General features: G+C 41.7%; 1 protein-coding gene across 1 annotated transcript in view; it reads right to left on the reverse strand.

Moving 5' to 3' along the window:
• The window catches only part of ANTXRL (ANTXR like), a 57,580-nt gene that overhangs the window by 9,246 nt on the left and 26,688 nt on the right, over positions 1 to 21,646 (reverse strand). The window contains exons 13-17 of the mRNA XM_021539066.4: positions 17,969 to 18,064; positions 17,292 to 17,330; positions 14,117 to 14,215; positions 12,908 to 13,075; positions 11,700 to 11,780 (exon numbers count right to left, since the gene is read on the reverse strand). Of these exons, the coding sequence (XP_021394741.3) occupies positions 11,700 to 11,780; positions 12,908 to 13,075; positions 14,117 to 14,215; positions 17,292 to 17,330; positions 17,969 to 18,064 (483 nt within the window). The remainder of the gene's footprint in view (positions 1 to 11,699; positions 11,781 to 12,907; positions 13,076 to 14,116; positions 14,216 to 17,291; positions 17,331 to 17,968; positions 18,065 to 21,646) is intronic.

Below are 21,646 nucleotides of genomic sequence, written 5' to 3' on the forward strand. Positions count from 1 at the left end.
TAAAAATGAAGTTGCTCTCAGTAAGGAAGTATTAAATTATTATTTATTATTTTATAATATTTTTCATAGGCTTATGAGTTTATTATAATTTTTAAGTATTAAATTATTATTTATTATAAGTATTATTTATGATGCTGAAATCCAAAATGAATGTAATTTCCTTGGGCTCTCTCCCATTTTGTTATCTATGTTTATCTATGAGATGAGTCTGCCAGCTTGCTATGGGTCTGGTTCATCAGCATGTAGCTTCACTTCCTAAATATCTCTCAATAGTTCAGTATAAAAATGTAGCTCTAAATCTCAAAAGAATAGATTCAGATTTTATGCTACTTACAAAACCACAAGAGGGAGCATATACAAAAAGTCATGATCACTTTAGCTAAGTGACGGCTTTGATCCACAAACCCAGAAAACAATGAGATATATGCCTTAAAAATCAATGACTTTTGGAAAAATTGAATTTTGGCAAGATTAGGGATTGCCCCATCTTCTAAAAAAGAACCAGAGTGTTCTAGCAGAAACACCTACACAGAATGTCCCAAACCAGCCAGTATGGGAAACTCATTTAGCAAATCTATTTATCAGAGGTAGATTATGGATACAACACCTGTGCAGTGACAGAGATGAAGCAAGGTGGTGCAGAGTTCCCAATATTTGAGTTCCCTGGGCAAGCGTCAGGATTAGCAGCTGGGTCCTCAAGAGCCAAGATCTATGTGCATCAGCCTTTGCCAAAAGCTTCCTCACACTGCACTGCTTCACGCTGACTGTGCACTCAACATGTCATGGCTCATTAAAACCTTCATGGATTTCCTGGGAATTGCACTGATTACCCTGCAGCAGACAGGCTAGAAATTAGTGAGCTGCTGAAACAGTTTGTCACGTAAAACCCAAGGCTGCCTGGTTTTCAGGCACATACAAGTAACTTTTACTAACTCCTGTTCTTACATTTGTGACTCTGATATCATTTTTGTGTTGAAAAATAAAGCACTGGAAGTGCCAGAGATTCCCATATCACCAGTTACATAACTAATCACACTTTCAGGTTAATAAATACGTAATTTATAATTATTTTCTAATTATAGTATTTAATTATAATAATAATAATTAATTATATGGTGGCTATTTAATTAATCATTAACAATTAGTTTATGAAATGGTCATTAATTTTTATATGAAGCCATTTAAAGTTATCAGGGCTCAAATCAAAACATTTAATATCATCAAGTTAAAATATTTGTTTGTATGCTAACCTCTCATATATATCTTCCAGTTTAATAAGTTCTTTTTTGTACATAACAATTTTCTGGGAATCTACTGGGCAGCTCAGGACTGACACCTATAATGATGGTAATCCAAAACTATGAAGAGATAAGAGAAAATGAGATTGAAGAGAAGAGGGTTTCAAAAGTAAGGTCCAGTAAAGTGGCAGTGTCCAACAATAAGAATGTAATTATTTCCTTTGGTGTTATTTTTTAAAATGAAAATAACTTCAGCTCATTCTTTTCCCAGTGTATAATCTGGCCTCTTCCTAAGTAAACTCCTATCACTTTTGCTCCCTCCCTTCTATGATGGAGTTATTGGAGGGGAGGGAAATCCCTGCACTGTGGGTTGTGAATCACTCATTGTAACAGTGAGGACCCTGTAATGCCCTTAAGCACATCAGATAAATTCAAATAGAAAATTACAAAATGAAAATGCAAATGCACAAGGATGATCCTAGCAGCAGCAGCAAACTCTGTTTACAACACAGCATGAGTAAGGTAATGTGTCCAAGAGGTGTAACCTACTGGGCTCACCCAAAGTGTTGCTCATTGCAAAAGGAATTAGCCTGAGCTTTAGGATGTGGGAGGTAACCCTGCTTTAAACAGGATACATATCCTGACCCAGGAAGGGACAGTGATATTTAAAAGCAGCTGGGGCACATGTGAATCCTTCACAAAGTCCACAAAAATCCTCTTATAAGTTTCTCATTTTAGCCACCAAACTGAACTACCCACAAGCCCCGGCTCACTGGAGCAGCACCATGGAGACAGCACAGGAGGTTAATCCCTGCCTCACAAACTCTGACTCCCAAGTCCCAAACAATGAGATCCTGCACATGGGCCAGGAGCTGGGCACATGGTGACAGTGACACACAGCTAAGCAATTCCTTGGGCTGCTGACACATTCAGGGCAAAACCTATTGTCTTGGCTGAGGCATGGCCAACACTGCTGCCAAAAAGCTCAGGCAAGATGCCTGAGTCTCTCTCATAGAGGCAAAGTGGGACCAGCCTCGTTTGTAAATAAGATGGGAGAAAAATCCTTCAAAATCCAATATGCCCCCAGATACCTTGGCTGTGGGGGCCAAATAGCTGAGAAAATAGGATTTATGGGGTGGGAAGGGATGAGAGAGCACAGGAGCTCTTCTTTTACCACTAAATGTGTGATAATCCCATACAGGGATCCCCCAGGGGCCAAGGGAGGTAGATTGCCAGGACAAACTCACAAACAGACCCATGGCATGCATTGCAAATAACAGCAGCAATACAAGTCATCTTTCAGTTCACTTGCTGGCCCAAGGAAAAGTCTTAAACAGCAACCAAAAGTCTTAAATTTTCAGGTAAAACAAGTATGTCAAAATAAGTTTAATTCAGGCTTGAAACGTGTTATTAATTTCAAATAATTTTTGAGTTTCACACAGCAAAAGGTGTTTCAAAGCAAAAGATGAAAATATTGAAACTTTTTCAAGGGTATATTTTCAACTTCAGTTAATTCTACTACCATGAAAAAACATTTACAGACCATCTAAAGGAACAATTTTAAATCAAAATAGAGAGTAATAGGGAAAAATGTATTCAATTCTACTAGGCAATTAAAACAGGAGCTGTTTTGCAGTAAGATTAATAGCTGCACTATCCTAGGCTACTGTAGTTTCTTTTATCAGAATACTGACAGATGAATACAATCAAGTACTGACAGTTTTCCCAGACACACATCAGCAGACACCATTCCCCAGTTCAGAGTCCCAGCTGTGCACAGCACTGCTCGAAACAAGGGATGGGTCTGCTGGGAGCAGTCTGTTCAGTTAGGCTGAAGACCAGTGCAGGAATACACTGAAGGCAAGGGGGCTACTTCCAATTTACCACTGGAGAAAGTGGACAATAATGAGGAATCTGAGGGAGGAACAACTCAGCCAGTGAAATCCAACTTTTAAGCTAGGACCAGTACCCTTCAGCAAAATAAACAAATGCCCACCCCATTCAGCTCTCTCATGCCTGAAACCACTTTTTCAGTTTAGGTACACAAGGAAAGAGACATGAGGAGCCCACCCCAGAATTGAAGACAGGGCTATTCAAATAATGTGCATCACACTCCATTCAGCAGGAAATTGCATGCTGCTTCCAGCCCTGCCTCAACAAGGAAATGCAGCAATGGGCTACAGACATCTCCTGAAAGAATGGCCAGAGTCACAAGATATCTTGCAGGAATGCACAAAACATCACATGTCTTGGACCTTGCAGAGGCTGTGGCTGGACTAATGCACAGTGCAGATCCATAAAAAAGCCTGTTGATTCTGAGCCCTAAAAAAGGAGAAGTGACAAAGGAAACAGAAAGTAACACTGGACATAACCAAAGTTAAGGTCTGCCAGGTACACTTTACATTCAGTAAGAATCTCAAAGTATGACTAGACCAAATCCCACCCAAACCTCAGAAAAGTATCTTAACCTAAACCTGCACTCACATGTGATTTACTGACTTCCTCTTTCCTGACAGCTTTTATGGATGAGGGTCCCAGAGTAGAGGGAATGAGGAGAGCCACCGTCAGGTCATGTCAGCTACTCAAGGTTATGCAGGGGGAAAAAAAATGGTATTTACAAGTTGAGGACTTGTGAGTCACATCCCTTGTTTTAACCACAGCACCACACATTTCCACACTTGAATGCTGACCAGACTAGAATGTGGTTCAAGAAATAAACACAGCAGTGGTTGGTTTGCAAAAGATTTTCCTCTTTCCTTTGGTGTTTTCAGGGAAGAGGACGTTGTGTTTGTCCATCTCCTAGAATGGGGAGGGCTTTGGAGCACAGCAACGAAGGCAACAAACATTTGCTGGGTGCAACAGCCTTGGCCTTGAGGAATTGGTGGCTTGCTGGGAGTAACAAATTAGGCCACAAAGAACCATAACTGATCTTGCTCAAACTGCAATTAAGTGTCATCATGCTCTCCTGAGCAAATTATTTGACTGTCTCTCAAGAGCAAACTGGGATTATTGTGTGAACAACATTATTCACCTGACTAGGATACAGAATAATGATGGAAACTCAGATTCCTGGTGGAAATGGTTATTATTTTTCATTGCCTCAGCCAAAAATGCAAGATCCTGGCCCACCACACAGACAGGCTGCCTCTTTGTGTAGAGTCTGGAAACAGATACAACTATCACGAGAATGCTTCTCTGGCTAACTGGCCCTTAAATGGCTCTACTGATACCTAGAAAAAGGAGATGGTAAATCCACAGTTCTCAGATTCCCCTGTGCTTATCTCATGGATTATCTTCCATATAATCCATGCTTATCACATGGATTTTCTTCTTCTGGGATGGGACTCATACAGTTCATCATCAGTGCTGGCACACTGACAAAGCACAGAAAAGCTCTTGCCTGCAAAAGCTCCTGTGTTAAATTGAATGGCAGATTGTCTTGGGACACAACTACCTCACTCTAAGAATGAACACACTAGGAAAGCAACTCAAGTACCAAAGTCCTGACATGGAACTCTGTCCCATTTCAGGTATGCTAGAGACCTAACACTCTGAAAATAGATCCCTGCCACGTTTCCCCTGTGCAGCTATCAAGTACCAGCTGTGCATCTTGCTCTTTTCCATGAGCACCCCATTGCCAGCTGGGTAGGTTACTTTCTGCAGTGTTACCCAACTCAAAGACAATGAGGGATGCACAGCTCCCAGCAAATCAGCTGAAACAGTCAGATGATGTTCAGCATTGATCCAAAGGTGCTGCTGGGAAACAAATATATTGACTGCAACATACCTGTCCATGTGCAAACTGTGGATCTGTACACGCAGTCCTGGTAAGAAACTGGTGCACTTTTCCTCTCAGAAGAGGTGTGCCATCAGTACTGCCCTGTGGCAGTACTGCTAAGGCCCTAAACAGCCTCCAGGCTTCAAGTCAGGCCCTTGGACACGCTGTAGGATTGTGGAACATCAGTGAAGTGATGCCTGGAAAACTGTGATAACAACACCAGAGCCTCTTCCCTCCATGCAGACATGTCAGAGTTCCAGATAATGAGGGAATAAGTAACCAGGCCTTATCCCAAAGACATGCTCCCAATAAAAAAAACCCTGAGAATCAGACCTGATGAAGCTATTCCTTTATCATAAATATCACAGAAGCAGCAAAGTGGCACATATGTTTTAAGACTAACAGAAGAGTCCCCTCTCTGCCTAACAAACCCTTTTTTTATTAAGTGCTCAAAGTACCAGTAGGAACATGGTCTCAGCCTCCTAGAATTTACTCTTCACCTCACTTATTCACTGTACAACAGAGGTTAAATAACTTATGTAAGCTACAGCCACGAGGCTGTACCACAAGGCCAATCCTTCTTCACCTGTTTTGTGCTAAGTAACACCAGCCCTGGGACTTGCACTCATCCTTCACAAGAGCCTCTTGTTCCTGGGAATGCCTCTGCCTGCCAAAGACATGGACACACGACTGGCCTGACCTGGGTGCAGACAGACAGCATCCATCCCCAAAGTCTGTGAATTCCTCTTCCACCACAAAAAACACAATCCTGGCACAAATGAGAGGCAATGCAGTATATGGGCTTCTTGTAGGACAGGAAATTCATTAGTCACTGATTACATGTTTCCAGCTGCAGCGCTCAACACATCCTGGGAACTGTGCATTAGGACATTGGTCCCAACACCACAGAAGGGGAGCTTCTTCCCCTATGCCATGTCTTCTAAAGCAGGAATAAATCTCAGAGATGCCTATGTCCTTTAAAAAAAGAAGAAAGTAGCAAAATAGGAGCTTAACGTGTCACATTGTCATTGAAAGCGACAAAGTGAGATCACCTACTGTGGCAGGCAATGTCCTCATCTCTTTAATTTTTCAGCAGCTTATGAAGGTGAAAAGCAAAGGGAGAGAAACCCCAGGACCAGGCAGCAGCCACTGCTGACTACAGTCTGCAGGAGTTCGGTGCTGCTTTTCCAGCCCCCCCTGTAGCTCTGCCAGTTGTTACATGGGTGATTACAACACATCTCCAAGCAAGAGGCAGGGAAGCCTATTAAAAGCCATTACTGGGTCGTGAAGAGAAGTAATTAGAATGAGCTCCAAGTAGCACCAGCACGTGGGCAGCCACTGTGGCGTGACAGGTGCCATCACTGTGGGCTGCATTCAAGCTGCTGACCACCTGTAAGCAGCAACTAGAGAATAATTATTAGTCATTAATAATCCATAAACTTGGTGTCCCATGATTCATCTAAGGAGTCCCAAATGCCTGGCAGAACACTAAACCTCACAGCTGTAAGGAAAGTAAATACTGTGTTCTCATTGTTATTTTGTTATTAGGAAAACCAAAGCACATAGATTCATGGTCAGCATTACAAGTAATCACTCAAAATTTGAGGGTCATCAGACCTTCTGAGCTTTAACAAATCTATCAGACTAAGAGTGATCACTCCGAAAGGGATGCACAGAATAAGGAACCCACATACTCCTCGTTTCAAAGGCTGCTGTCTAAAATTCCAGCTTCTGTGCCTTGTTCCAAATCCCACTGTAAATCAAGGGTGAGAATTTGAAAGGATCCAGAAGTTCTGGTTTCTAAAATGACCAGTAGCTCATAGTTCGTGACCTTTCTGGCTGCACAGTAGCCTTTTAATCTCAGTTTTATGGAACAGAAAAAGCCAAAAAAGCTCTCAAAGTTTTGTAAAGCAGCCTGCTTCTAGTCCCATTCCCCAGGAAAGAGACATGTACCAACCACAGGGTAGTACTACTAAGACATTGCTTTTTTCTAAGTAAAGTCCCAGGGGTATACAAGGGGGTGGTGACAGCAAAATCCAGTATACACTCCCTGTTGCAGCTACAAAAGTTTTGGTGAAAATAATGAGATCACGTTTTAAGACTTTAAAGTAAATGATCAGTTCTGCTTGAGGGGAAAAATGTTGGGTTTTTAGTCAAGGAGTTTGGTAAACCGAGCCTCCAAGAATTTCCTGCATCAATCATTACGTGCTGAGAGGCAAAATGGAATGGAATTGCTGAAAGCAGCAACTACCAGACCATTGGAAAGCATCTCCCCTTCCTCTCTGCAGATACTGGAGTTCCACTGTTTCCCTGCTGCCATTGGTAACACCCCACTTCTGAACCATGAGGCCAAGGCAGAGCTTGAAACTTTCCTTGTACAGAGACTACTGACAACCTGCCCTGCCAGATACTGGGGCTTGTTTGTGTGAAATATTTCAAGATAGCCAGACACTAATGTTTCCTGAACTCCAGCCTTCACAGCAGCTGCTGCAAGCTCTGAACCAAGCTCAGGAGGACAGCAACACAGTGATGGGAAAGTCTTCAAGGAAATCTGAAAGCAACACAGAGCCCAATCAGGCCATGTGGACATGGACATACTCCTGTGGCTGGATGAGCAGTGTCCCCACCTCAGAGCTGTCAGTCCCTTTCTTGGGCCAGAAGAGTGACTTCTGGTCCTCTGAGATTTCTGAGGGAGGGTGGGAAGAAAGCCTAGCTCTAAGGGATCCAGCACTGCAGCAGTAGCACAAATGCCTATGAAGGCACCACCTCTGTACAGAAAGCCCAGCAACCCACCACAGAGCTCCAGCCCTTTTTTATCCCTTGACTCCTTTGCTGATGCTGTCTGAGAGGTCAGCAAAACTCCATGCCACAAATAACAGCCTAGCTCCTAATGATGGGGTAGAGCTAAGTGTGTTTATCCCCTGTTGTCCCATCCTGGTGCAACAGAAATTCCTGCTAGAGGTGACCTGAGGAAGTCAAGTGAGTGTGATCCTATGACCCTTTACTGAGGTACTTGCCAAACTAAAAAATTGCACTGGTGGTGCTATGATATGACCTTGACTGGAGACCAAGAGGAGGAGCTGTCTGTAAGAGCCAAGCAAAACACTGTGGGCACACAGGAGAAGGAGCACCGGAGCTCGTGCCTGCATGGCTTTCCTTAAATAGGCAGTTCCAAAAAGCTCCTGTGAGTTTCACAAGGATTAATAAAGTCCTATTAATATAATCCTGCCTAATACCGATGAATCATCCATCCTGAGATCCATTTCTTGATAAATTAATGGAAGACATGAGCCAGGGCAGGGAAACTCTCAGAGCTCCAGCCAGCTCTGCAGCAAGGCCATAGCCCAGAGCATGATGCTACAGGCAGCTCAGGTCCTGCAGCGTGAGAGGAACAGGCTGAAGAGGCTGGGGACCAACCTACTGCTCCCAAAGCCAGGACTGCAGGGAATCAGTCTGTCTCATCAAGGGGAAGGGCATGTAAACATGAACTGAGAGAGAAAACGAGGAAGAAACCACAGAAGGAAATGGAAGGCAATGTCTAGGGCAGGAGACCAAGGAAAAGAACAGGATGGGGAATGACAGGACCATGAAGAAGGAAGAAGATAGATGGATGGACAGCAGACCTGCTCACTCACAGGAAAGGACAACAGAACCCTTTGCAGCTGTCAGTCCCATATTACTGCACACATGCTTCAAGCCTGTATTTCTACTGCAAGGTTCTCACATACACTCTGGAATGGGCTTCCCCACAAGACTCAAAAATATACAAACAGTGCTATTTTTAACTTAATGATGGGAATGGGTAAGAAGTCATGATTCAAAAATCTGGGATAGCAATACTGCCTTTGATGTATGGTTTACAGATACAAAGATAAGAGGTCTGTACTGTGGGGAAAGATGCTGAACAGCTGTCAAAAAGTGTAACAGACTTTTGCTTCTCTGTGACAAAGTCAGATACATTGGTGAATACATCAAAACCAACAAAACTATCACAAAGTTTTTGTACAAGTATTTTTCAGGTTTTTGAGAGGGAGAAAAGCTCTCACATCACAGTACTAATTTTCAAATTATGAAAATGTTACACTTTTCAAAAGTTTCCAAAGACTGATTTAATGTAAAAAAAACCCTATAGATTTATATATAGATATATATATATATATATATGCACACATATATATATATATGAAAAAATATCCTTTTTCATCTTCCCCTTGTCCTAAAAGCCTTGTAAAAAATATTTTTCTCCCTGTCCTGTGGATGTTCTCTTCTCCATAATGAGTATTTTCATTACACAAAAAAAAGTTACTTTCTATAATTTCATCCAATGGCTGCAAAAAGGAATATATGCCCAGCTGAAGAAGCAAAAATGGAAAAAGGAAACTTTTTTTTAATGGAGGTAAACTTGAAACAGAAATTTGGAAAATGTAACTTCATGGAATCTTGTTTGAGTGGGAAACAATCTATATCTCTGGTAAGACCTGAAAATATAAACGAAACAACTTGTTTGATTCTGGGAACTTCAGATTTAGGACTTTTCCAAGTCACGAATCCAAATATCACTCCCGAAACAGAGTGAAATTGTGCTCCTTTTGCTTTCTAAGCTCTGTGTTTTCCTGAACAACCAGGACAGCAATGAAATGACCCTAAAATAAAAAAAAAAGCTGCACTTAGACCACACCAAGAACTCTTTCCCCTGTTCCCTCACTCCAATCCCTCAAAACCACACAAAGCAAAGCAACCTCTGGCTCCCAGATCACCCTACACTCCCTGGCCTCTGGATGGCAGAGCCTGGAAGAACAGCATCTCCCCAGCCCGGGCAATGCTCCGAGTGCTGCCAGCACAGTGCCCAAAGAGTGACCTGGTCCTGCCTGGGCTGGGCAGAGCTGTGCCCTTGCTCCTGGGGCTGCCAGAGCTCCGTGCTGCTGCTCCCTCCAGCTCTGACCTCACCTCCAGCTCTTCAGTGACGAGTGTGCACATCTGTGTGTACTCACATTTACTGACCTGCACACACAGGTGGATTTATACACATCCCCCAGCAAAAACCCAGCTTACAAGGAGTCAACTTTCCACTGAGGGACTGCTACTAGAGAAGTTACTCAAAGAACAAATAATAAACTTGTTCCTTTCTGTGCTAGTTCTCTCCATGAAATACAGGCCTGTGATATCTTTTTTATTTTAACAGCAGAAGGCTGTCTAGTTATATTGTTTCACTTTCAGTATTCTTCAGGCTTACTTAATTTCACAGGCCAGGGAACAGAGATGATTCTATGATTCCACTGGATCTGGCTCAATAGGATTCTTTCCACCCTATTTCCCAGATGTACATTTGATTTTTCTTATGCTATCCCTGATACAATAATCCTTCAGCTTGATGTTTTACATTGCCTCTTTTCAGCCCCTTGTTCTCCCCGCAGCAGAGCTGGAAGGCAAGGAACTGAGGATCCCTGTTCTGAGCCAGCCCCCTGCATGTTTCTTGACCACGCTGGCTAACAGAGGCTCTGTTGTGCTCTGCACTGATAGAAATGTCCCAGCCAAGGGAGTGAAAGGCAGAGGATAGGTTCATATTATACAATGTTCGTGCTATCAAAATACAGCTGGACCTAAAGAGCCTATTCAGAAGCTCTAGATCGTGCTTAAAAAGTAAATAAGGTGTCTCTAGCACAGCTGCCTTGAAAATGCAGCTTAGTGAAACATTTAAGACCATTTTACAAAGTAGTATAAGAATCTGGGGATGTTCTCTTGGTTTCCTTATGTACCAAAAGAAAAATGTAAGAGATTAAACTTTAAATACTGATGCAGCATGTTTGGTTAATGACCAGAGAAATGGCATAATATTTTGCCAAAAGCAAGAGACGTGCAACTTACTGCCCTAGTTGATGCAAATTAGAGCTACTTTTAAAGTCTGTCATTAGGTGTAAAAGCTACCCAGGCAAACAAGCCTGGGCATCTGCACCAGTCCTATCCCCAAAAAAGCACTTTATGAACCCTATTGCTGTAACTCTGTAATCCCCTCACCTGAGAGCCAAGGTGATGAAATGTATGGACTCTGCCCACAGGGGAAAGAGAGATGCTGTTGTGTCTGCTTAGTTCTCATGTTACAAACAACCCTTTCAGAAAGCAAACCTTGATGGTGAAACAGCTCAAAGCTGCAGCATTCAATTCTTAGGGAGTTGCCCCCTCAGAATAACGAAATAGAGACAACCATAACAGTGCCAGGCTCACATGGGGCAACTGTGAGAGCTCTGAACAAACCTATTGCTAGTGACCCAGGGACAGTACACAGACATCTTTGTGGCTCTGAAAAGCACAAACTCCCTGCTGCCTCCCAGCAGGAGTCTACTCCTGACCTACTTTTGGCCAACAGACTTCACCAAGGCAAGACATACTCCTTGCCTATGTGCAGGAGATGACTGAGAAATGTGTCTGCACACAATTCAACCCAACCTGTTCTCCATTAACTTTGCTATGATCTGTTTTTTCATCATCTGTACAGTTCATGATTTCTCAATAATCATTGAACTTCATTATTAAAACAAAGAAACATTAAAAACGTTTAGTTTTTAGCTTTAGGGAAATGTGAAAAGAGACAAGCTTATGAAAATAAAATAGATGGGCTGACTGTAAGGGAAGAGCATTGCTGCTACTAACAGAAGAGTGATGCCAGTGCATTTGAGATGCCTTACCTTATCCCCTGGCTGTGGTCTCATAAGAGAGACTTGGTCATAGCCTCGTCGAACCAAAGCCCACAGTGCATCAAGTTTACCCTGCAATTGAAAAAAAAAAAAAAAAAAAGAGAGATACAACATATGACCAAGAAATGTGGCAAAAATAGCATGAGATTAAACTTTTTTCTGCATTAAGTTGTCTGCACACAACTGGTCTTGTACCCTGGCCTCTGTACACTTTATCTGGACAACCAGAAGAACCCCAGTGGGATAATACCAAATATGCAGTGAGGATGAGAGCAGATTAACGTGAACAACTCCCTTAAGAGGCACAATTAGACAGGTGTTACTTTAAAGTTCTAATCTTACTTTAGGTGTTACAAAAGGCAGAATAAAAGTACAGTACAGATGGGAAGAGAACTGACACATGGATAAACAGCCAGAAGAACACCTACCTAGGCAGGCTTTAAAATTCACAGACACTTTCCAGAAACATTCAAGCACTGTTTAACTGATCTGTAGGTAAGCAGGGGAGGGGGGAGCTCATCCCACAAAGCACTGTTTTGGGACATGGCCATAGATTCCTGGGATGAGCATGGTATGCTGCAGCCTTGACTGTGCTAGCCCTCAGCTTCCTTCTCTGCAAGCAGAGGTAACAGCTCTTCCCTGCCTTTAGGGTTGTGTGAGGATACATACATTAAAAGACATTGAAACACCAGATATTATAATGACATGGCAGAATTGAGGGCGAAAATATGGGGAGACTAAGTGACTTGCCCAAAAACCAAACACTTTTGTCTTGTGGTTGAACTAAGGGGAAACAGATCTGTATCCCAACCCAAGCTTTAGCCACAATGCAGTTAAAGCAAGGACAGTGCCCTTTATCTGATCCTTTTCTATGCTGCCTTGAGATGCCAGAAAACAGCATCTGCCCACCCTAAGGTTCAAGGGATCAGCTGTTGCACCCCAGGCAAGAGTACCTGAAAAGAGTGTGACCTGAGGAAAGGAAGATCTCTGCTCTTGTCCTCTACTCTTCTCAAAAAATAGTGGCAACACAGTGTCAAGTGAAATATACATTCCAAAACCAGGGAAAGATGAGGATTAATGGCCACTTTTCTAAATAGGTTCTCTCAGCTCTGCTGAAAGAAAGGCTGTGCTAAGAAAGTGGGATATAGTATCTAATGTGACACAAGAGACTTGCAAAAATGGAGGGTCAGGCACATTACCTTGATTGGAGTGTACCATTTTCGCTGGGAAGGTGGTTTTCTCACATGGGGCTTCTTTGGCTTGGGTTCCCATGGCTCATACTCCTGTTCTGGCAACTTAATAATAGCATTTTTCGGTTTCTCCAATTTTGCTCCTTCCTCTGTTGACCCCTTATCTCCCCATCGCACCTGATGTCAGGAGAGTACACTGTAAGAATACACTTCAGCAGCCCCCACCAGCAGGTGGTTTACACAGATATTAATCTAGTTCCCATCAGATGACCAAGTGCTTGTTAGAACTAGGTCAAATTTATGAAAGTATCAAACTCCTACCATAATCAGAAGTACACATTTAAGAATAAAATAGTCTCATTCAAAGACTGCTGGAACTACTTAACCTTTGCACATTCCCATAATCTAAGGTGTTGTGGGAATTCACAGCATCTGGAGCAGATGAGAATCATTAAAGAGGTTGGTAAGAGCTTTAAGATGATTGAGTTAACCCAGCACTGCCTAAACCATATATTGAGTGCCATACCCACATACCTTTTCAACAATTCCAGGGATGGTGATTCCATCACTTCCCCAGACAGCCTGCTCCAACTCCTAATATCACCCTTTCAGTGAAGAAATTTTTCCCAGTATCTAATATTTTAATACCTGATTTTGTTGTCTGACTTAGCTCAAGCAGAAAAATAACTCTGCATTCAAGAACAATATATGATCCATGGTGTCACAGTCAGCACACATTCTCAGTATCAAGGATAAAATTCTTCCAAGGAAAATGGTTAAAGATATTAAGATGCAATACTTTATCTGCAGTCTTACAGGAGCTTGCTGAGAAGCCTCCCTTTCCATAGAAACCAGGCACTGCATAGACAGCACCTTCAAATATAAAATCAGTGTACCTTTGTCCAAATTTCCTCTGACAAGAGAGCTGGCTGCAACTGCACCAAAGGGTTTGACTCATGAGATTAAAGATTCTTTTGGTGCTTATCTCATTTCTTAACCTGCAAATTTTCTCTAGCTCTTAATACTAGATTAATTTAATTATTCATGGAAATGATAGCAGCTTGATGCCTCTTACTTGGACACAAGGTGCAAATTAGGTATACAAGCCCTGATTAAATCCCAGTCTCCAGTCCTCTTCAGAAATCACATGAAAACACAGTGGTGCAATTTTAAATTAAATGTGTTGGTGTTTATAACACTAAAGAATAAGCCAAATACCTCCATCCTCTTAATCCCACCAACACCTCGACCTCCATAATAAGATGCATCCACGGTTGGCCACTTCTTCTTTGGTAATCCATCTTCATCATCTGAGTCCTATGGGAGATACAGGGAAATATTAATGCTGTTCTCACATAAAAAGCATAAACTGTGGAAAACAGCTGAACATCCTGTGGTCCAATCCTTGGATATCTGGCTTTGTGTATTATGGTTATTTGCTGACAAAAACCAAGAAAGTCTCTTGCCTCTGCAGCTGCAATTTTAACTAGGAAGCTGGAGAGGATTGCCTATTCCTCTGCCCAGGCTGCTTTTATTTAATCAAATACGCACTGAGCTTCAAAATCTCAACTGATTTGTAAGGAAAGGCAAAGTGTAGATGAATTGTACATATACTGGCTTGCCACTGTGCTATGCAGAAAATGCAGTGATGAGTTAGCCCAGAGAAATAATTTCTTAATTGCACTTTTAGAACTTATTGTCACCTAACAGAGGAAAAAAGCAACCACTGTTGAGTTTTCTAACATGTGCAGCAGACCCTTTTCTCGTGGCAGCTGTAACCAGTTACCCTACTCTGTTTGATGCTTTGTGGAGTCTGGCTCAAGCCATACAGTTTGAAATAGGGTTCAGATAGGAGTATCTCACAACTGTTGGGGAGATCAGAACCAGAGCAATCATAAAGACTGAAGATTATTTGTCTGGAACATGTGAGAGTCTGAATTGGGAATTAACTTCTGGTTAATTTTTCTGTTCTTGGCTAACTAAAATGGTTCTGGATCAATAAGCCTGGGAACACGTCTCCAGCTCTATAATCTTGAGCCAAGAGAAGTAATTGTGACTTCTTAGACTCCATATCATTCATTACACTAAGTCAAGGCACCTGAAAGTCCCAGCCTGACACTCTCCAAGTACACACGTGGCTGAGGAGAGGGCACAACAAACCTCCTACAATATTTCCTGCATTCCTCAAATAACTGTGCCTCACGCTTATATGCAGACATGCATGCTGCTCTTGGATTGGCCATGCACAGTGCTCTCTCCTACTGTTCCTCAGTAAAAGGATGTTTCTAGAAACACTACCTGAACTTTTTAATTAAAAAAAAAAACCAAAAAAATTAACTGAAAGCCAAATACTACAGACAGATTTGAATTACTGATACATCACTAGATGGCATTTTCACAAAACTACCCTACATATTTCTATTGAAATGGAAAAGGAATTAAGAGCCCAAAAGACAATAATAGCTTTTTGAAACCATGCTTTAATTTTTGTTATTTGTTTGTATTTACCTCTTCGGTTATGCCTTAGAGAAAGGTTATTCAGTGACATGTGGTCTCACAGCTACAGTTCAACAGGTCAGTTCCTCTAACAAATTCTTTAGTATCGCCAGGCAAGGCTAGAGCTGACATTTGCATTAACTAATAAGGGGAGTTTCAGTTTGGGGTTTTTATTGTTATGGTTTGGCCTTCTGGTGTTTGTTTTACCTATTTTTTTTTTGTTGTTCTTGCTATCTTGTTTTTACCTAAATCGGGGGAAAAAATATACAATGAAGGTATTGTGGTTTGGTGTTAGGTTTGGTGTTTTTTCAGAAAGCTTTTTTTTTTTTTTGAGAGTACAACAAATACAAAAATTTTATCCCATTTCACGCCAATCTAAACCAGTACCCAGTGAACTGCATCAGCGTTTTAAATTAATTTATATTTGATTTCATTGTGAACATGATTATTATTTAAGATACTCTGCCTCATTCATGCAATGTAACAGATTTCAAGAGTTCATGTCTAACAGCTCTTACTGCTGGCAAGCCTGACTCTAGCAGGACAAAGCCAATAGTAACAGCTGATACTTTTCTAGTTGATAAGGGATTTATAACAATTATCCCCTACACTGAACACACAGCAAAGCAACATTAATACCTACCACATGGAAATCTAATGCTTGTGCTTTAGAACAAGTTTTACACACCTATATTTAGTTTAATAGTAGCAATACCACACTATATCAGCTGTAGGGCAGGTCACCATACCTAGGGAGCCTAATACTAAATGTAATGAAATTCATCACACAGTTACAATTATTATAATGCACAAATTATTACAACTCATACTGGATAAAGACAAGGCCAAGAAAAGGGATGGATAACATCTGTATTCTGTGTTATTCCTGGAGGCTTACATCAGTTCATTCTCTTTTATTGCATTTAAAATTACAAAGCATCCAGAACTTTGGCAGGACTGTGATGCTCTCTGAAAGCTCCTTCAACTGCATTAGTGAAAGCACTAATCACACTAACCCCAGCATGAATTTTGGTGTGCATTCTGAAGTTAAATTGTCACAGTGCTGCTGCTAAGGACAAGTAGCAGGATCACATACACGCTAGTGGTGGCCTCTAGCAACCTCAAAACAGCAGCTGTGGTTGCCTTCCTACATTCATGCCAAGTTACAGCAAGTTAACAGTAAACTATAGGCTTCTCTTGTGGGTTAGGCAAGTATTTTTCCATTATTTAATTGTCTATGCCTAGGAAAGAAAAAAAGGCAGGCATAGGTTTTCTCTGGTGGTGCTTTTATTTACTACTATTATTTTCATGAAACTATTACGGTGAAACTAAACTGAGGTGAGGGTCAGTGAGAGCTAAATACAATCCTGCCTCACACAGCTCAAAACCTAAATGGAGAAAAGCTAAATGTCCTTCCAAAGGTCACTCTGCAGAAGAGCTACAGCCAGGGCAGGCTTTTGTCTCCCCTCCTATAGCAAAGCCACAAGAATGTGGCCTTTGCTGTTCTTTTTTCCAGCTGCCAGACTGTTCCTTACTACCAATCTGGGCTAAACTGCTGAGAACAATGGCAGCTTTACTGGAGGAGGGACAGCTGTCAGCACAGCTTGAGAATCTAAGATTTGCTTACACACCTGTTCAATGCACAGCAGAAGGAACAAAATACCATAGGAACTGTGGGCCTGTGGATTTTTAAGTTATGCAACTGTTTTCACCCTGGATGCAAGCAGTTTTGATGTATGCGTTTAAAGAGGCCAGAAGGCAGAAATAACTGTGCTGACCCAGAGCACTTCCTCTCACAGCCTTTGAGGTGTCATTAAGACACCTACAGGGCCGACATTCCTGGGCAGCCACTACAGTGGCTGCAGGCAGTGCCACAGCTCAAAAATAGCACACTTACAGGCTCTGGAGGTGGTGGTGGAGGTGGCTCCTTGATCACCTGGAATAAACAAATAATGGAGAAATCTGAGACAATGGTAGGGTTCATCTATCTCAATATTATGTCCTCCCTGCTTTCTTGCCCATGTCACAAATAACTCACGCTGCTTCATTCCCCCTATTCAATCCTCTGATTAGCCCCATTAAAAATGAACCCAGATGAGATGAAAAATAACATATAATTACCAAGTTAGTGCAAAGATATTATTTAAGAATCTGCAGCTCCTCTGAATAAACTAAAGAAACCCCAACAACAAAATGCAAAAAAACCCCTAACTCTTGTCTTTAAAGAAGACTGTAACAACTTGTGCACACATTAGTAAATGAATTCCGTTACACCATTATGCAGCAGGTTGAAAGCTGGTCTAAAGAAGGTCTTGATCCCTACAGAAACTTAAGTCACATCCATGAGCTTATTTAAAATTCTCATTCAATGTAAAAATCACATAGGCCTTGAAACAATCAAAAACCCAGAGAAGAGTAACTTCAACATGCACTTTAAGCAAATTGTTCAATCAGGGCTTTACAAATGTGGTGGTTTTTTAAAGCAAGGTTAACCACCCACTCCAACACTTTAACTCAGTACTTTGGCAGGGAATAGATGAAACCAAGTCAATAGAGCAAAGAAACTATACTTACCACTGTGCAGCAAAGGGGCCAAAACCACCACAGAAGAGCCAGAGCCAGCAGCAGAAAGAGAATCAGAAGAGCAATGAAAAGGATGGTCCCAGTAAGCTGCGAACAAGATGATTATTTCTGAGTTACCTTTGTATGCCTCAAAGAAGGCAGGAGTTCTGAAGTTACACATTTAGAGTCAGCTTTCCCTCACTATGAAGTCTCAGGTAGATTGTGCAGTCAATCACTGTTATCATTAGGATCACATCAGTGTCTGAGGTCACAAAACCAGGGAAGCATCTCCTCTTTGCAGTTCATAGCCCACTAGACTCAAGAAGGTTAAACGTGTATACAACTCATTCTGGACAAGTCCCTTACTACTGTCAGAATTGCACTGCAAACTACATGACTACAGACCCTGAGGTGTGCAGAGTAACCTTTCATTCTAGAGATGCAGAATATGCAAAGGCTGATATTCAAAGAATGGGAATACTGGAGCTCAGACCTTATGGGTAACTGTTCACATGCCAATATCATAGAACAGAGCAGCACTTGCTCAGTGCATCAGCTTCCAAGCTGCCTGTGTTGCCTCTTGACTCAAACTACTCACACAAACTCAGCCTAGGTGATTATGCAAACCAGTCAGTAATGCTGTTTATTCTTGGTAAATAGGGCTAGTTGGACTATTTTAGAATGAGATACTGAAATCATTATCTTAAGCATTTCTGATTCTTATATCCACATGTCTCTGCAGAGAGCAGTGAGACTGGGGATGCTGAGCTAAGGGTCTATACCTTCAAAGTCAAAGTCAATTTTTCTTTAAAATTACTAGAAACAAACAAAAAATTAAATCAAGTGTTAACACTTGAAATCAGCTTTCCAGAGCAACTGAGAATCAGAGAATCACAGCTCTGATTTTTCCATGTAAATCCTGATGGATCCTTTGCACTTGGAGCATTTAATGTTAGTGCATTCAGAAAATATATTAATTCTCTATTGCTCTGATTGACTACAGGAATCAGGCTAGCATATGCTGCTTGCTTCCTGCAGTACATACAGAGCACGTGGCTTTTGGGAAGTAAACATTTGTTTCACATGTGCAATGGCATGCTGAGACATGCCCTATCCTTGTACTGGGTTCTGGAATGATATTAACTTTAGCTCTGATGTTTCAGCCTTTTTTTTTTTTTTTTTTTTTTTTTTTTTTTTTTTTTAATATACACTGGGAAAAGAAACCTCTTCAATGGTAGGATTTTAGAAATTTGAGAAGAGGTTCAATTCACCAGCAACAGAGATATCAGGGAACAGGAAAAACTTAGCAGGAAACTAGAGGAAAGCCTGGGGATAGGAAGATGTGAAAAGAGCTTGAAGAAAAGTCTGTCAATCAGGCTCAGAGAAAAGAGGAGCTGGCTATAGAGGAAGCTGTAAGAGATTTTCGAAGGATAGGTGGAAGGATAAAGGGAAAGAAGCCAAATTCCAAAAGTGATTTCTATATGATAAAGTCCATGAGATTCACTTTATTATATCTGAAACTTGCTGAATTTCCATGACACCAGAAACTGATGCTTAGCCCCTTCTTACAACAGGGATTCCCTTCACTGTTCTAAGAGCATTTGTTTTCCCCTCAGACAATGAAAAGGCTGAGGGTGGAGAGCACCAGCTGGTAAGAGCTTTGCAAAGTCTGGGTGAGATCCTGAATGACTGACTTAGGTGGTACCTAGTTCTCTCTCAGGCCAATTCCTAGAGCTGCCAGGACTGACACATTCAATACAGGACTAACACAGACAGCTCTTATTCCACACTTTTAGGCAGGAAACCCAGTATCCCATATCTGTGTGACAGCATTGCCATCCCTACACTGCTCTGTGGCTTTTTGCTATAGACGCAACAAACCAACCTGTTTCAGGATATGCTGTTTGGCTCACCTTCATTTGACCAGGGAGGAGCTGGCTTGCTCCAAAATGTGCCAGACTCCCTTCTCAAACAAGTCCTGTTGGAGGACACAGAACCCAGCTGCAGTTCAGAGCTAAGCCCCCGTCTCTGTCCCTCCCATGGCCCCGTGTACAGCTAATGCACCTGCAAAGCAGATACTCGAAGAGAAATGAATTCTCAGTGAAGTCAGTTTGCTGAGAAAAGGGGGAGTAAAAATCAAGCATAACTTTACAAAATATTGCTGCACTCCTTAAAAACGAATCCAAGCACAGCAGCAATGTAGTACCACTGCTGCTATTACTCCAAACACACATTACCTCCTTGTTTTGTAGCCTTTGTTTCCAGGCATTGCTTTTCCCATGCTAACTGCACATATAAATTGCTGAGACATTTGCCAGCAGTAGCTCAGGAGCTGCTGGCAGCAAGAAGCAAAAGAGTCTTCTTTTAATGATTTTAGTGATACAAAGCACCATAGTGAGGCTGGACTTTGAAAAGAAAATAGCAGACTTCATGCAGCTGAGCAGAAATAAGCACGGGGATCACACAGAGGCTTTTGGATTATAGTGAAGATACTTACTGTACAGAAAAGACAGAAGGACCAGCTGGGGAGGAGAGCTGAGCAGGCCAGCTGACTGGCACCCACAGAAAAGGAAACAGGAGGGGAAAGGAAATGGAGGGAGTCTCTAAAACGAGAAGAGTGAAATGCATGAAATTAAGACAAAGTTGGAAACTGAACTGTCAACCTCCCTGCTTATGGGCCATAACAGGAGTGAGACAGTATTTTTCTATCAGCTGCAAATCAGGCTTCCTGCCTCCTTCACATTCAATCTGCAAGAGGCTGGTCAAAAACTGTCAGATTGACATGACTGGAGATTGGATTCTTCTTTTTATCCTAAGGCTACCAAAAGCAAAAGCTTCCTCCATCCATGCTCTGGCCTTTAGGAACCCTGGTTAGGGTTGACACTTCAGTCTTCATCAGAAATAGATTACATATGGGTAACTAAATGCACCCGTTAACACTTGTGTTTCACTGCAGACTTGAAAGGTTTTACTGTACCTGAGGTAAAAGAGTGAAATTAAATGTGAAAATATCAGTCTTCAGTATGGAAAATTTGGAAGCAAGTTTTAGCAAAATAGAAATAATCCCATAAAGAAACAAACACAACTCTGCTATATTGTGTCCCTACAACCCAGACTGTTCCAGCATTCTGGTGTGATATTTCCCACCTTCATGGCTGCAAACATCAGAAAATTAGATTTACAAGTTCCAGTCACCTCTATCTGCATTCCTGCCCTTCTGTTCTCCAGCTGTCAAAATGGCCAACAATGATTACAAACCAATATGACAGCATTTGGCATAGGCTATAAAAGTCCTTTTGACACTAATAACAATGACTCAAACTGCTATCAGGTACTTCAGCCAACTTGGTTTAGACCAAAAGCACAAGGTCACATATTTAATTACTGTATTTGCTCACACCGGCTATGGGCACTGAATATTTTTACCCCAAGGCAAGGAAGACAACTCTTTATCTATTAGTCAGTTTCCTAATTTTATTTATTTGATTCTAAAGACCAGATTTTGATAAAGGATCATTCCTTGTTTGTCCCTGACACTCCACCTGGTCTTTTTGACCACATGGTGCAGGACAGACTTGCTGTCCTTTCTCTCTGTGGCCTTTCCAGATACAAGTCCTAACAGTTGTGCCTTTTATCCCAGATCCCATCTGGGACCCCAAGGCTCAACAGTGTTGCTCCCTGATGCTCCTT

Source organism: Lonchura striata, chromosome 6, assembly GCF_050655825.1.
Source record: "Lonchura striata isolate lonStrDom1 chromosome 6, ASM5065582v1, whole genome shotgun sequence".
Classification (NCBI taxonomy): domain Eukaryota; kingdom Metazoa; phylum Chordata; class Aves; order Passeriformes; family Estrildidae; genus Lonchura; species Lonchura striata.